The sequence below is a fragment of the Melanerpes formicivorus genome, unplaced genomic scaffold (assembly GCF_026170545.1).
Source record: "Melanerpes formicivorus ecotype bairdi unplaced genomic scaffold, bMelFor1.0.p_v2 SCAF_50, whole genome shotgun sequence".
Classification (NCBI taxonomy): domain Eukaryota; kingdom Metazoa; phylum Chordata; class Aves; order Piciformes; family Picidae; genus Melanerpes; species Melanerpes formicivorus.
The window spans coordinates 342,731-357,494 of NW_027142402.1; the positions used below are offsets into that span (position 1 = coordinate 342,731).

A 14,764-nucleotide genomic window follows, 5' to 3' on the forward strand; every position below is an offset into this window, starting at 1 on the left:
GTTTACAACCCCAAGAGAGTCCTGAGGGTTTCAAAAGGAAGACTTCAAAATGTAGGTTCTGTTACATCCAACAAAAAATAAAGACCCAAACTCATCATCCTTTTTGCCTGCTTTCTCTTCGTAATAGAATTAATTTGAAGACATGAAAAAACACAACACGGTGTGAGAGCAAAGGGACAGTACCAAGGGCTGGCCTTGGTGGAGTTCGTGTGCCTAAAGCTTCTGTTTTGTTCTGCCCAGATGTGAAACACAAGCAAGCTCATCACAGTCACTGCAGTGAGTGAAGAAACACTGGATGGGTAAGGTGAAAATCAGACTGCTAATTTGAAATGGAATGCATGATATTTGTCTGGGAATTGATGCAGAAGGCTTGTGACATGGAGCTGCATTTGAAATGTGGCAGGAAAATGCTTTTGTACCTTTCCTGAGGTCCTCTAGAGCTGATTTTGCAGTGGAGCAAATGTCAAGTAGTTACTTCCTCAGCTTCAGTTTTTTTGGTTTTTTTTCTGTCCTGCTTTTATTCTGAGAGGAAGAGAGGGAGAAACAAAGCATGTGAGCAAGATTTTTCATTGCTAAGCAAACTTGGGATCATTTGCGGTGCGATTTCAGGCATTGCCATGCATTTCGTGTCTCTTGTCTTCCCTTGTGGCCATCCAACTGCTACTGAAGTAGTTCCTCTTTTGTTCCTCATAGCAAAAATGAAAGGATGTTCAACCAGCCTCATAAATTGACCTTCCTCTGAAAGGTCATTTGCTGCTTCAGCTGCTGCTGTTTGCCTTTGAAGCAAGGTAAACCAAAGCTCTGCTGCATCTGTGCATCATCCCCATGGAAAAAAATGTCAGGAGAAAATTCAGTATTCAGCTTCTAGTCTGTAAGACCCTCAAGTGCTGGGCTGTAACTTAAATCCTTCAGCAGCTGCTATCATCATTTCAGAAGCTTCTGGAAGTGGAGGGCATGCTATGGAACAGTCTCCAAAGTGGTATTTTGCCCCTGAAACTCAGCTCTGAGAATTATGGATCTTCATCCCATGTTCCAGTTTCAAGGATGGAACAAGATTTCATTTAGGCTGCCCCGTAAGGGAACCACCCACCCTGCCCTGGCAGTTAGTGTGCTGGACACTTTCTGGTGTGTCCCAGCAAGTAAAAGGAGGTCCTCCCTGTTGGGTTTTTAGGGGAAGGTTAAGCTTAAGTGTCAATTTAAAACAAATAATTTGACACTATTCTATTCCTCAGACCGCTGATTTCTGGGGAGACATCTGTTACCGTGCCAGCCTTCTGTCCTTTGAGAGGAGCTCTGTGTTAGTAAAAGTAAACATGTTTGAAGAGGGAGCCTTTTTCTGATGATCTGCACACTCCTCTTCCTTTTTATCTTCAAACAGACCAGCTGATTGGCTTTTTCTTTTGTGCAGGGAGGAGGTGAATACAGCAAAGATGTATTTTACCCCATAACCCTGGAAAAATAAACCCATCCGTTTTTTCAATTTCGGATCATGTTTACTGAAGCATATTTCTCCTGATTGCTCTATGTGAAGTCCTTTCTAATATTGTGATTGATGCCTATAAATACACAGGCAGATAGATGGCAATCACCAAAGAGGGAGAAGAGCTATGAATACATTTAGACTTGAAATTTGGAACATTTCTAATCAGCAGACATCAGAGTGGCATGAACTCTTTCCAGGGTAAAGGTGACATCTCTGATGTCCATCTCTGCCAGTATAATCAGGAGGCTGTAAGACAGCCTGGAGTCTTTTTCCCCTGTGCAGAACAACCAAAAAAACCCCAACTCCACAATCCTACAAAAAGCAAGCAAACAAAAAAAGCCCACCCAATCCTGAATTCTACAGCCTAAGCATCCTACTGTCTGTGTAGGGACATAGCTACAGCTCTGCCTTGGGGATCAAAAGGGGAAACCCGGTTTTTTGCACTGCTGCACCTGGCCTGTGCAGGGAGAGAGCTCTTGCTGAGCTGCGGAGCTGTGTTAAATAACTTATGTCAAAGCATCTGTGGAGGCTTTAGACATGGCTGCTTTTCTGCTGGAGGGCACTGTCACCAGAGCTGAGCTGGCAAAAGGGCTCCACAACTGCTTCTTACTTGCTTCAGCAAAAGGGCAGCCAGATTCAACTCAACATGAAGCAGCTGGTGAAACAATGCCAGCTGCCTTTGTGTGGAAGGAGGCAAGAAGCCCACAGAGGCTGTTCCACAAGCTGAACTCTAGCAGTCCACAGAGGCTGTTCCACAAGCTGAACTCTAGCAGCCCAGGAGCTTTGATGCCACCATTTCCTTGGGCTGCAGTCTCTGCACAGTGAGGACCCCTGAAATGCTAAGCTTGCAACATTTCTGGGCCCCTACGGTGAAACCCCTTTGCTTCCAAAGAGAATTTCCTGGGGCACTCTGGGCCGTGCCTGATGGATGGCACAGAACCCAGCACTGGCAAAATTTGGTGCAGGGCAGCTGCATCACAGAACTCAGCCCTATCACTCCAGATCTCAACACCCACCTTAGCTTTTTGATACAACTTCTAATTCTCTAAGTGAATGATTTGTGTACATTTCTACCTGAAGCTGCCCTTACATACTGCACATGCATGGAACCCCCCTCCCAGGCACCTGTGAACTGGAGCACAGGCTGACTCCAGCAGTTCCACAGCTGTCCATTAACTGTGGGCAATAAATGGGTGCCCAGCAACCCACTTTTGGAGGTCTGTTCAAAGCTGCCCTGCTCCATCCACACTGCTCAGAATGCTGTAACTGCTTTATTCTACTTTGTGGGGTTTTTTTTGGATACTCAACACTAATTTTCAGTGTAACTTTGTGGTGTTTGTGCACTGCAGAAGGTTTTTGTTTCTAAGTACATGTTCTGCTACAGTAATTATCCTCCTGCACTCTAATTTAAGGCTGAAAGTTGATTTATTCTCCATGTGCTCTTTGTAGCATTAAATGTGTCGCTGTTGTAACTGACTTATTTCTGACAAATCTGATCTAAACAGTTGCAGAGATGTCTCATTGCCTTTGCAGTTATGAGCCCAATTAACTTGTCAACATTTTCCAGCAGCTATTTACTACAGATTTACCACAGCTCTAATCAGCTGGGGGAAAGGACAATTAGGGTAGGGAGTGACTTTCCCTGCAGTTTCTGAGTGGACTGGAGCCTTGTTTCACAAGTATTTTAGACTCTGTAGGAAGTCAGAAATGGCAGTGGGTTTATTTCCAAACCTCTCTGGGGGCACAGGAGATGCTCTCAGGCCTGGGACAGTCAGCACCTGTTCAAGAACCAAACCAGGATGCTCTGTCCATAGATCACCCAAGTTGCAGTTCTAGTTTTAAGGAATATGTGTAATGAATCTAAACCTAAATTTGTTTCTTTTCTGAGAGGGCACTGTGGCTGAATGGAAACCATGGTAACTAGGATGGCATATGCTGGTACCTTGTTCCTGAGTGATAAAAATGCACAGAGTAGGCTTTGTGCTTAGCAACAAAACCTAATCAAGCAAGTTTTTCAGCTAGCCCTCCCTCCAGCCCTCCACTGCAGCTGCCATCCTTGTCCAGTGCAGTCTGCCTGCCCAGTCTTTGTACTTCACATTCACTAATCCCCCCTTCAGCCATGCAACAAACAGCACAGAATGCATTTCACACAAAAGGAATAATTTATTCTTGTTGGCCATTGCTTTAGAAGAAAACCCAACTGAGGTCTCCTTCCCTGTAGAGCTGTTGTGAAGCATGACTCATCCTTGGCCAACGTGTTGGATGTTCACTTTAATTAGAATATGTGCACCTAAATATTGTTGTAAACACTTGCTGCTAATATCAAATTACTCCCTGGTATACAATGGGAAGTAGAAGAAATTTTAATACATTTAATACATTAAGCTGTACATTTTAAGTCATGTTAGGGCAGTGCACTGACAAAAATTAATTAGGGAAATTTGCTAATTAGCATACATTGGCTGCCATACAAATCATATTGGCATGGAAAAAGGGAACAATGCAAATTGTACCGCACAGTGATGATTAAATATTTTCTAAACACTAAAAATTGTAATACAAATCTTTGTTATCTACCCTGTGTGGCAAGTCGGGATGCACAGTGTCAGAGAGATAAGTTAGCACGATGCTGTATCACTGTGTTGGAAGGAAGTCTCTAGGGTGTTAAACTAATTGACTTTATAAAGATCATCCACACTGTAAGAGTATTCCCACATGGTCAGATCAATAGTACTTTATTAGAGCACTTTACCGCTCAGAAATCTTCACAGGGTGCCACTTCACACTTTCACAGAAGAGAATATTTCAATGCTTCTCATCCCTTGGGCAAAAAAAGTGAACAACAGAATCTTAACTGAAGGAGCCTCCTGTCTGAGAAAGTGACAGGTGCCTCAGAGCTGATGTCAGGAACTAATTGTGCACAGTTTTGATCACAGGCATCTTTCTCTTGGTGGAGCCCTGGACATTTTCATCTGTCTAAGATGCAGGATCAGACTTGAGCATCTGTTCCATCCCATTCCCTTGATAAGGGCAGTGGTGGCCCTGCCTTGGCACAGGCTGAAGTTTGCCAGTTCTTCCGCAGTCCTCATGGGCAGGTCAGAGTTTTTCAGCTTTCATCACTGCCTTGAACCTCAGATGAACACCTATGAGAAAGACAGACCTGTGTGTTGCACAAGCCACCAGAGAGGCTTCCTGGCACGATGTAAGAGACATAATTGATGTATGCTGCTAAGGCAACGGTCAGAAAACCAGGTGTGTCAGTCAGTGCACCCAAATTTCTTCCTATGTCTAATGCAGTCCTGAGACATCAAGAAACTGCAGTTTTCTGTGTGGTATCTTTGTGACAAAGTGGGAGACTTGAAAGTGAATGGTCGACTCTCTCATGCCTGAGTACTGGTGTGAGAGATGCTGCTAATGATCTGCAATGTTCTCCATAACATCAACAAGTGGCAAAGAAATAGTGTTGCATGGCAGCAAAATTGATGACCAGCTTCTCATACCTACAGGTTTTTCACTCCTGCTGTGTTGCTAGCAGACCTCAGGGTTAGGTTAGGTTAGGTTAGGTTAGGTTAGGTTAGGTTAGGTTAGGTTAGGTTAGGTTAGAATAGAATAGAATAGAATAGACCAGACCAGACCAGACCAGAACAAACCAGGTTGGAAGAGACCTTCAAGATCATCGTGTCCAACCTATCATCCAACACCACCTAATCAACTAAACCATGGCACCAAGCACCCTATCAAGTCTCCTCCTGAACACCTCCAGTGATGGTGACTCCACCACCTCCCTGGGCAGCCTATTCCAATGGGCAATCACTCTCTCTATGTAGAACTTCTTCCTAACATCCAGCCTAAACCTCCCCTGGCACAGCCTGAGACTGTGTCCTCTTGTTCTGATACTGGGTGCCTGGGAGAAGAGACCATCATCCGCCTGTCTACAACCTCCCTTCAGGTAGTTGTAGAGAGCAATAAGGTCACCCCGAGTCTCCTCTTCTCCAGGCTAAGCAACCCCAGCTCCCTCAGCCTCTCCTCACAGGGCTGTGTTCCAAACCCCTCACCAACTTTGTTGCCCTCCTCTGGACATGTTCCAGCATCTCAACATCCTTCCTGAACTGAGGGGCCCAGAACTGGACACAGTACTCGAGGTGTGGCCTAACCAGTGCAGTGTACAGGGGCAGAATGACCTCCCTGCTCCTGCTGGCCACACTGTTCCTGATGCAGGCCAGGATGCCATTGGCCCTCTTGGCCACCTGGGCACACTGCAGGCTCACATTCAGCCTACCATCGACCAGTACCCCCAGGTCCCTCTCTGCCTGGCTGCTCTCAGCCACTCTGACCCCAGCCTGTAGCACTGCATGGGGTTGCTGTGGCCAATGTGCAGAACCCAGCACTTGGATGTGTTAAATCTCCTGCCCTTGGACTCTGCCCATCTGTCCAGCCTGTTGAGGTCTCTCTGCAGAGCCTCTCTACTCTCCAGCAGATCAACTCCTGCCCCCAGCTTGGTGTCGTCCGCAAATTTACTGATGATGGACTCAATGCCCTCATCCAGGTCATCAATAAAGATGTTAAAGAGCACAGGGCCCAGCACTGATCCCTGGGGCACACCACTAGTGACTGGCTGCCAGCTGGCTGTGGCACCATTCACCACCACTCTCTGGGCTTGGCCCTCCAGCCAGTTCCTTACCCATCGCAGTGTGCTCCTGTCCAAGCCACGAGCTGACAGCTTAGCCAGCAGTTTGCTGTGGGGGGCGGTGTCAAAGGCCTTGCTGGTTCAACCAGACAATCCTGCTCCTAGTGGCAAAGCAGAGGAAGGCATCACGGACATGGAGGAATGCTTTGTGTAAGGACTTCTCCAAGTCCTGAACTGAAATGTCCTTGCAGAACATGGCCAAGCAGTGTTCCTGCTTTCATAGTTTACATTTAGGTGCATGCTGGTAAGTCACCTGCCCAGATGATGCAATCAGATCCCCTGGGCTGCCCTGCATAAATCTCCTGATATTCTTGTGTATCTCTGGGAGCAGTTAAAAGCTTTGCTACCTGACAACATCAAGCAAAACAATAAACTAAAGAGGCCACCTGCAGCATGTGTGGACTTGGCAGGGCTTATAGGAGAACTTTTCCCAGGGGAGAGGGTCCAAGGGGTTACCTGCAAAGATTCAGCAGCACATCCACCTGCCTGTAGCTGCTCCACAGCCTGGAACTCCATCTTTGGGTGCTCTGTCTAGGAAGGGATGCAGCAGATCAGGTTTTCCTACCCTTACGCCACTTATTTTTCAGCTGTATCTTTAGACACTGCACTGCAACCATGGAAACAGTTTGACCAATTGGAATACACACTGGATTTCTACCTCTCAAGTAATCAGTTTTCCTTAGCATAGAAATAACTTGGAACCAGCAGCAAAGGGAGTTACTTCAGATTCAAGCTGTCATCCACTTGAAGCAAAGGTTTGATGTGAACAGCACAAGTGCAAGGTGCTGTGCCTGGTGGGAAGCACAGAGCATTTGAGAATCCTTGATCAAAGGAGCAGCACTAAACCACATCCCCAAGTGCTGCATAAACAGTGACTCCAGCACTGTCCTGCGCTGACCATTCCCATATTTGAGAACCCTTTCAGTGAAGTAATTCCATTTCAGTGAAGTAAATCCCGCCCAAACCTCCCCCGGTGCAGCTTAGAACCATTTCCTCTGGTCCTGTCACCTGTCATCAAGGAGAAGAGCCTGGCCCCTCCTTGCTCCAAAAATGGTAAATTTCTCTCAAAGGGATTAAGAAACTGTGATTAAACATGATCTCACTGAGTCACAAGAGAAATAGCTGCATTTCTCAAATTGCTGCATGAACGAGAGCTTTGCAGCACAGCAGAGTGTAACGCTGGAGTATTGCATGTGCAGAGCTGAGCTGCTGGAAGTCATTGGTTGCATGGTTTAGTCGATTAGGTGGGTTGGATTAGTTGATAGGTTGGACGCAATGATCTTGAAGGTCTCTTCTGGTCTGGTCTAATTCTATTCTATTCCATCTCTGAGCGATGACAGCTGTGGATTCATCGCCACGCGGAAATCCTGAACCGACGACAGCTGACGGTGAGGGGCAGAGCACAGGCTGGAATTTATTCCCTTTCTCTCTCAGTGGAGGAGCTAAGCCCACAGAGTGGCATTATTTCTTCCTAATGGCATCTTCAGCAGCCTGCTTGGCTTTGATTCATTGCATTTGGTGCACTTACTTTGTGTTTATTCCAGGCTCACTGTAGCCTTAGGCAGGCAGTAAATCAGCCTTGCTCACTGCACACAGTTAATGGCTCATCTGTGGAGCAGGACCAGAAACCTGGCAGATGATGCTCATCAGCAAAGTAGTGGGGGAAGTGGTGAGAGTGGTAGTAACTAGGATGGGGCAAAGTTTTGTTTAATGAGTCTTTGCATTTATTTCTGAGATTGACCAATGGGGGAAAAGTAATTTTAAAATCCTCATCTGGCAAAGCAAGAGAGATCTTTGGTGGCTGAACAAAGCACTTTGCATTCAGCTTGAATTGTTCTTAGAAGTAAATGGGTAATTTGGATAGCTAAAGGTACAGCTTTCACACCATCTGCAGTGCCTTCACAATGCTGATGACATAGCCCAGCATGTGGGGCAGGTGACAAGCAGAACCTGTGTGCCCACAGCAAACTGCATGTCACAGCTACCCAGTAACATGAACAACCATTCCTCATGCAGCAGCTGCCAGATCATCACTCCTTACAAACCCACTGATGGATTGTATCTGGGGCTGCAGGTATTTCAGCTAAATCAGAACAGAGTGCAGGAGGAGCCACACATCAGCCATTACTGTTCCAGCACCAGGAGGCCTCTTGCTTTTCACCTGTTTTATTTTACATTTGACAACTGAATTTCTGGAATGACCCTGTGGCTGACCATCTTTACAAAGCATGAACACCATCCCATCTAATACACAGGAATGCAGCACCTTGTATGCACACCTTGACAGACACGGTACATGGAATTACACACACAGAGCGCTGGGCCAGCTTAAATCTCTGCTAAGGTCAAGGTCTCCCTAGACCTTGTGTGTTGTAACTGAACTTGTGACATCAGTACCCCGTGACGGGCTCTAATGCACCTTACAGTGACATTCTGTTTTGCAAACTGCACCTGTGTGTGCTGCACTTAACTGAAGCCATCCCATATGGAATGGAATTGCTTGAATGCAGCTTACTGGTGTAAGGAAGCAGCTGTGTGGGATGGTGTCACCAACTCCTTTCAAACACTGCATACACTGTAGAGTAAAATTAAGACACGAGATATGAGTGGTAATTATTTTTATGTTGCCTTTATAGCTTTTTTTGTTTCTTTAGGAAATTCCTGCACAGTAAAAGGAATGAAGAATTCCAGAAGAGAGTGGACGTCCTTCAGTTCCAGACTGTATTCCACTGCTATTTTCTCTGCAGTCCATGTTTGAGGATGAAGTTTATGATTGTTCAGAAGCGTCAGAGCCTCCACAATGGAAATTCTGCCTTTGGAAACTTTCTTAACATCTAGATCTCCCAGGTGGCCTAGTTTTGTAAGTCTCTTTTCCTCCAGTTTAGATGGAACATGTTCACCACCTTCATCTTTTACCTAATTGTGGGAAGGAAAACAAAAGAGAGGATATCAGCAGTTATGTTCATTAGGTTCCTAAGCAGGGCATTTCCGGATAGCTTTCCCCATTTTCACAGCATTATAAAAACACAGAACCTCAGCCAGCGTTGCTTCTTGGTATCAGAACTGTCAATTCTTTGAGCCATCCTACACATGTCAGCCCCCAGTTCTGAGGGGTGAGCAGCCACTGAGCTGTGTGTGCTGTGAACTCAGGAGCCCTTCACGTGTGGCCAGCTGCACCTTTTGTGGCCAACTCTGCATGCAGATAACCTGGTGCTGACTCATGGGGAGAGAGAGAAGCTTACTCAGTTGGTGTGCTGGTTCTGAAACCAGAGAGCTGCTTCACACAGCCTCTCTCCCCTTCTGTGCACTTTCAAGCTTAATGTCTGCAACTAAAGGCTGTCCCTTCTCTGGCTTTGTCTGGACAACAAACTCTGTTGGTGTATAAAAGAGTAATGACCACATCACTTGGATCTGTGGAAAGGTAGCTTTGGGCACTAATGGAACATTTTTCTTTACAGAGACTTTGTGCTGAGCTTGATAGCCCCAGGGCTGCCACTGCTGTGCCTCCTCCAGCGCCGGCCCCATAGGGGACTCACCCGCGCAGGGGGGTCCCTGGACTCCACATAAACGTTCTTCAGCAAGCTCAGCAGCCTGGCGTCCTTCCTGCGGACTTCTGCTTCTATTTCGGGGTGCTCTGGGGGCAGCGGGGAGGAGGAGGGGAAAAGAGAAAGGCCAGATGTGAGTCAGACCTCTTCATTTCCGTCACTGCTGCGGCTCCACCTCCTCCCCGGGGCCGGTTCGGCTCCCCGGCACGGTGCTGCTCGGGAAGGTCTCCTTCACCCACCCTCTACAGCGGCAGCAGCGCTGCACCGCGGGGCCCGTCAAAGCGGCGCGGTGCAAACAGCCCGCCGGGCACATGGGCACCCCGAACCGCCACCGCGGGAACTTGGCCCGGGCGCCGCCGCCTAGCAACGGCGCCGCCGCTCCCGGCGTGCCCCTCGCGCCCCGCTCTCAATGTCACCGGCCCCGCGCCAGCCCCGGGGGATGCTGAGGCCCCGCACCGCCCCACGGCCCGGCCTCACGGCCCCGCAGCCTGCCCCCGGCACTCCTTTCCCCCCCTCCCGTGGCTCGGCCCCGCACCGGGCCTCCGCACGCCACCGCGCTCCGGCCCCGCGGCCCGCCCGGGCAGGCACCCACCGGCCAGCTGGCTGCGAGGGGACGTGGGGTGCCGCGGCGCGGGCGTGGGCTTCTCCTTGCTGATCTCGCGGCGGGCGCGGCTCTCCACGTTGAAGGTGCGGAACACGCGCGCCAGCCGCGCGCCCATCGCCGCGTACCCCGCGCCTGCGCGCACCCCGCGCCTGCGCCAAGCCTGGCCGCGGCCGGAAGCTCGACAGCGAAAGCCGCCGCGGCCGGGAGTGGTGGAGCGGCCGGGTCCGCTGTCGCCTCCCGGCGGCCTGCCCGCGGCTCTGGCACTCGTGGGTGAGCGGAGGCTTCCCCGCGCCGGCGAGAGGTGTGGCAGGGACGGGCAGCCCTATCGGGGAACACCCCCGAGGCCGTGGCGCCCAGCCGCGACTAATCCTCGGTCTCGCAGCGGCACGGCGTGGTCCAGCTGCCGCCGCCGGGCTCCTCAGTGGGGCTGCGGCCCAGGGGAACGGAGCCCCGGAGCGGGGCCAGGCGGGTGCCCGCCACCAGCGCAGCGCAGCGCAGCGGGCTGTGACCGCCCGGGCCCCTGCCAGGACCCGCGGGGTTCTCGCTGATTCATGAGCCGGGCGAAGTGGCTGAGCGGCAGCTTTGTGAAGAGACGGGGGAAAGGTGGACGTTCAGATTGCTGTGCCCTTGCAGTGACTTCTGGCTGTGCTGTTACCTCGTTCCGTTTGCGTTGCTGGCTCCAGCTTAGCTGTCTCTCACTGCTTCCTGAGGTCCCTACAAATACACAGGAGGCTTTTGCTCAGTTGCAGGCTGTGAGCAGTGTTACTGAACACTTGCGTCTTTCCGAGGCTAGGTGGCTGCAGTGCTTTGTTTAAAATCCTTACAGGGATGAAGTTCATGGAGAATGCAGCAAGCTCGCTCACAGGCTCACTACCAGCCCAGGCAGCGACCTCATCTTCCCAGGGTAGCAAAAAATGGATGCAAATGACAGTCTTTGCTTTGTACAGTCTCTACTTACATTCTGCTTTGGCAAATAAAAATGCACATTCTGGCAGCTGAAATGGATGAAGTGCAACATGAATGGCAGCACCCTTGGAGTGCAGCTTGGGAAGGTGCACTCTGATTTGTGTGAAGCATGCTGACAGCGTTGCTTAAATTGTATCTCTACAGTATTTTTTTATCGCAAAAGGAATGAGTGAGCCTGAGAGCTGATGTAGACACTGTGTGTATTAAAGACAGAAAAAGGGAAAGAGCAGATTTTATTTTTAAGCTATGATTATCCCAGGAAACTGGACAAACTAATGACCAAAGCAGGCAGTGAAACAACTTAGTTGTTTGACTTGGATCTGACCAAATCTTGCTGATTTTATCCCAAGTGTTTCTTGTAACTTTAGGGGCTGACCTTAAAGCATACAAAACATAAAGTCACATTGTCTTCAGCAATATCTATACAGAACAGGATAAACAGGAATGAAAATAGGAAAGAATCCAAGGCTCTAGTGAAAAATCTACATTTGAACTGGGTCAAAAATTCTCAGCCTTGGCCTGTGATCATGTGAGGGTCAGGAAGAAGATTCCTGAGGGAAGATTTTCATAACTGCTGTTACCTCCTGCATGGGGCTGGTTGGTTTGCTCCACATCACTCAGAAATCCCGTGCAGAAGCTGTTATTGGAGACACTTGCAGACAACCCATTCCAGCTGCTGACTGGGGTGGGGGTGGGGGGGTAGGTTTATTCTCTGCTTGCTCCACTTACTGTGAAGGGTGATACTTTGATTTAGGAATAAAATCTTGAGTTGGCTATTGCAACACATTGCAGGAAAGTGCACATGTAGCAGGAGAGATGCTTGCTACAGGGGGCTTGGTTGATACCTAATGCAGTAGTAGCCATTAATGATGTGAAGAACATCCAAGGTTCAGAGAATACAGCTGGGAGCAGTGATGCTGTACTGCTTGAGTTAACTTTGCACTGTTCCCAGCTAGCACACTTTGCGTGCAGTGATACAGAAAATGAGCTGCGCTCCTCACATGGGGTGCTGAGCCTTTTCATCTGTGTGCATCATCAGCCTTTGCCTGAGAGCTTGCAGCTACAAATTGTGTGGGCAGAGAATGAATCAGAGAAACAAAAGAAGGTTTCAGTGATACCAGCACATGATGACCACTATTAGAGTTCAACTGGAAGTCATTATTGAAATTACAGAGACCTTTTTTGGGTGTCTGTTCTTTCCACAGCATCAAAAATCTGGGGTCAGCAAGCAGGCCACAGATGGGGTTTGAACAGTCACCTTTACTAATTATATACAGAGAGAAGTGTTAGGTTGCTCTGGGGTGCTACTGAAATAGCCCATTAAAGAGGTCCTAAAATATTTAAAGAAGTAATACCTCTGTGTACCAGAAGTTCCTTTTGAGATTGTATAATAAGGACACAATTAAGCTTCGAAGCCCCAGTGTTATAACACAGACTTTGAAGGTGTTCTTTGTGTAGGACACCTTTGGGATGAAGATGAAGCTTACCGCACTTACCTATACACACAACACCATGCAGAAACTCTTTTCAGCTGTGTCCAGTGGCAGGACAAGGGCCAATGGACACAAACTGGGATGCAGGATGTTCCATGTAAACACAAGGGAAAAAATTCTTCACTTTTGAGGATGGCTGAACCCTGGAGCAGGCTGCCCGGAGAGGTTGTGGAGTTTCCTTCTCTGGAGACTTTCCAAACCCACCTGGATATTTGGATCCTGGGCAACCTGCTCTATGTGATCCCACTCTAGCAGGGAAGTTGGACTGCATGATTTTCAGAGGTCACTTCCAATTTGTGCCATGCTGGGATTCTGTGATTGCTTTTGTCTGGTCATGGAACTTCTCATGCATTGAAGCTCCTCTTGCAGCAGCCACAGGGTGAATGGGGCAACTACATTTCCAGAGTACTGGCAGTGCAATACTTGCTTGATGTCAGGAATACATCTCCTGCTTCACTGAAAGAAAGACTGTGGTGTGTCACAGCTAATATGCCAGACTGCTTTGATTTCAACAGTTCAGATGTGGAAAATCATTGAGTTTAAAGCAGCCTCAGGCTGAGCCATGCTCCACTTCTTTGGGAGTAGGGGGATCTAGAGAAAGAGATGGAGGAGTGAAAAAATTATTAACTTTCAGTGGCCAGACAGCAATTTACTTGCCAACAGGCTACTGCTTAGAGAACTGCTTTGGTAGTTTCTCACCTAATGTCCCCTTTCTTTCCTCCTTTCTGTGAAGAGCTGTATTCAGAACACCTGCGGAGCAGAGGAAGCACTGCAAGGTTCCAAAACAGGACCTCACATACCCCTCAGGAAGCTTCCTCCTCTCCTAGGCAATATCACCTCATCTCACTCGACCTGTAGTAGTCAAGCAGTAACCACTATTTATATATCTGTTTTTGAGAAGGGAGTAGGTTACTTCCTTACTCCTTCCAATTTTAGGGTTTTTTTACCCACTGGGCTTCTTTTAACCAGGTGTTGCCATGCAGTTGGTGTTTGTAGGCTCCACCAATAGGCAGAAAATCTGAGGCGCCTGTGGGCTTTTGCCTAGCTCCAGCTGCAATGCTAGAGAACAGCACTGAGGTACACTTTTTTCTTCCTTTTAAAATGTTTGACCTTTATTTCGTGTCGTTTAGATGCTTGTGGTTCTGCCCTGTAACTTGGGAAATGCTCCTTTGAGCAAACTGCCCAGAGCTTAGTGTAGTATTTGAAATGGTTTTAATCAAAATAGTGGTGCTTGGTGTACTTCCAAATGTAAATAGGATTTGGCTGTGCTTATCTTGGCAATTCCAGGTTGTTGTGATAACATGCAGCAGTACAGCAGCTTTGCAAATTGGGAAGACTAGAAGAGGAAACAATGATCCAATCACTTCCTAGCATGGCTGGAACCTCTAGGTGCTGTAGTGTTCAGAGAGGTTCCAGCGACAGGAGCTTTGAATTCACTCTTTGTGGTGTCAGGAGGAGTAACATAAAATTCTGTGTTTGCAAACAGTCCCAGTTTTACGCTCAGCCCAGCCGAAGCCTGAGGCTGAAACATGGCCATGTTTTGGCAGCAGAAAGACTGCCATATGTTAAAGTGATAAAGAAATTACATTGATGCCAATCTCTAAAGTCAGACACAAAAAATAGCTAAGGGAGTATATTTGAAGCAGTGTATGCTTTTATATAGAGTAAAAGAGCCTGACAAGTCTCCATTTAAGGATGAATTTTCTGTCTCTGTAGCAGTCAGCTGTGTAAAACCTGTTGTTCTTGAGAGGAGCAGCATGTGATATAGACATCCATTTCATGTCCCTGTGGCACAGTGGCTGTCTAGCTCCCGGCTTCCGACAGCCAGAGGACAACTCCATTCTTTAAGTTCTTACTGACCGGTTTCCAGTGAGCACGTACTGGAAATCAATCAGAAAGCTCTTTTTTGGGCAGTCATTCAAAAATGAGAGCACGGATGTGGAGACCTCGACCCTGCCTGGCAGCACCATGACACAAGGGCACCAT

At 48.2% G+C, this 14,764-nt stretch overlaps 1 protein-coding gene across 1 annotated transcript; it reads right to left on the reverse strand.

Moving 5' to 3' along the window:
- Positions 1-8,296: 8,296 nt before the first annotated feature.
- NDUFAF4 (NADH:ubiquinone oxidoreductase complex assembly factor 4) lies at positions 8,297-10,470 on the reverse strand. Its single transcript, XM_068160413.1, has 3 exons — positions 10,308-10,470; positions 9,707-9,804; positions 8,297-9,086 (listed from the first exon to the last, which is right to left on the reverse strand). The coding sequence occupies exons 1-3, from the start codon at positions 10,432-10,434 to the stop codon at positions 8,790-8,792; spliced, it is 522 nt and encodes a 173-aa protein (XP_068016514.1). The 5' UTR covers positions 10,435-10,470; the 3' UTR covers positions 8,297-8,789.
- Positions 10,471-14,764: the final 4,294 nt, after the last annotated feature.

Coding starts and splice junctions, on each gene's coding strand:
- NDUFAF4 (XM_068160413.1), bottom strand. CDS start 10,434: ATGGGCGCGCGGCTGGCGCGCGTGTTCCGCACCTTCAACGTGGAGAGC. Junction 9,805..10,307: donor CCCTCGCAGCCAGCTGGCCG/GTGGGTGCCTGC, acceptor CGCTGCCCCCAG/AGCACCCCGAAATAGAAGCA. Junction 9,087..9,706: donor CCAGGGACCCCCCTGCGCGG/GTGAGTCCCCTA, acceptor TCCCACAATTAG/GTAAAAGATGAAGGTGGTGA.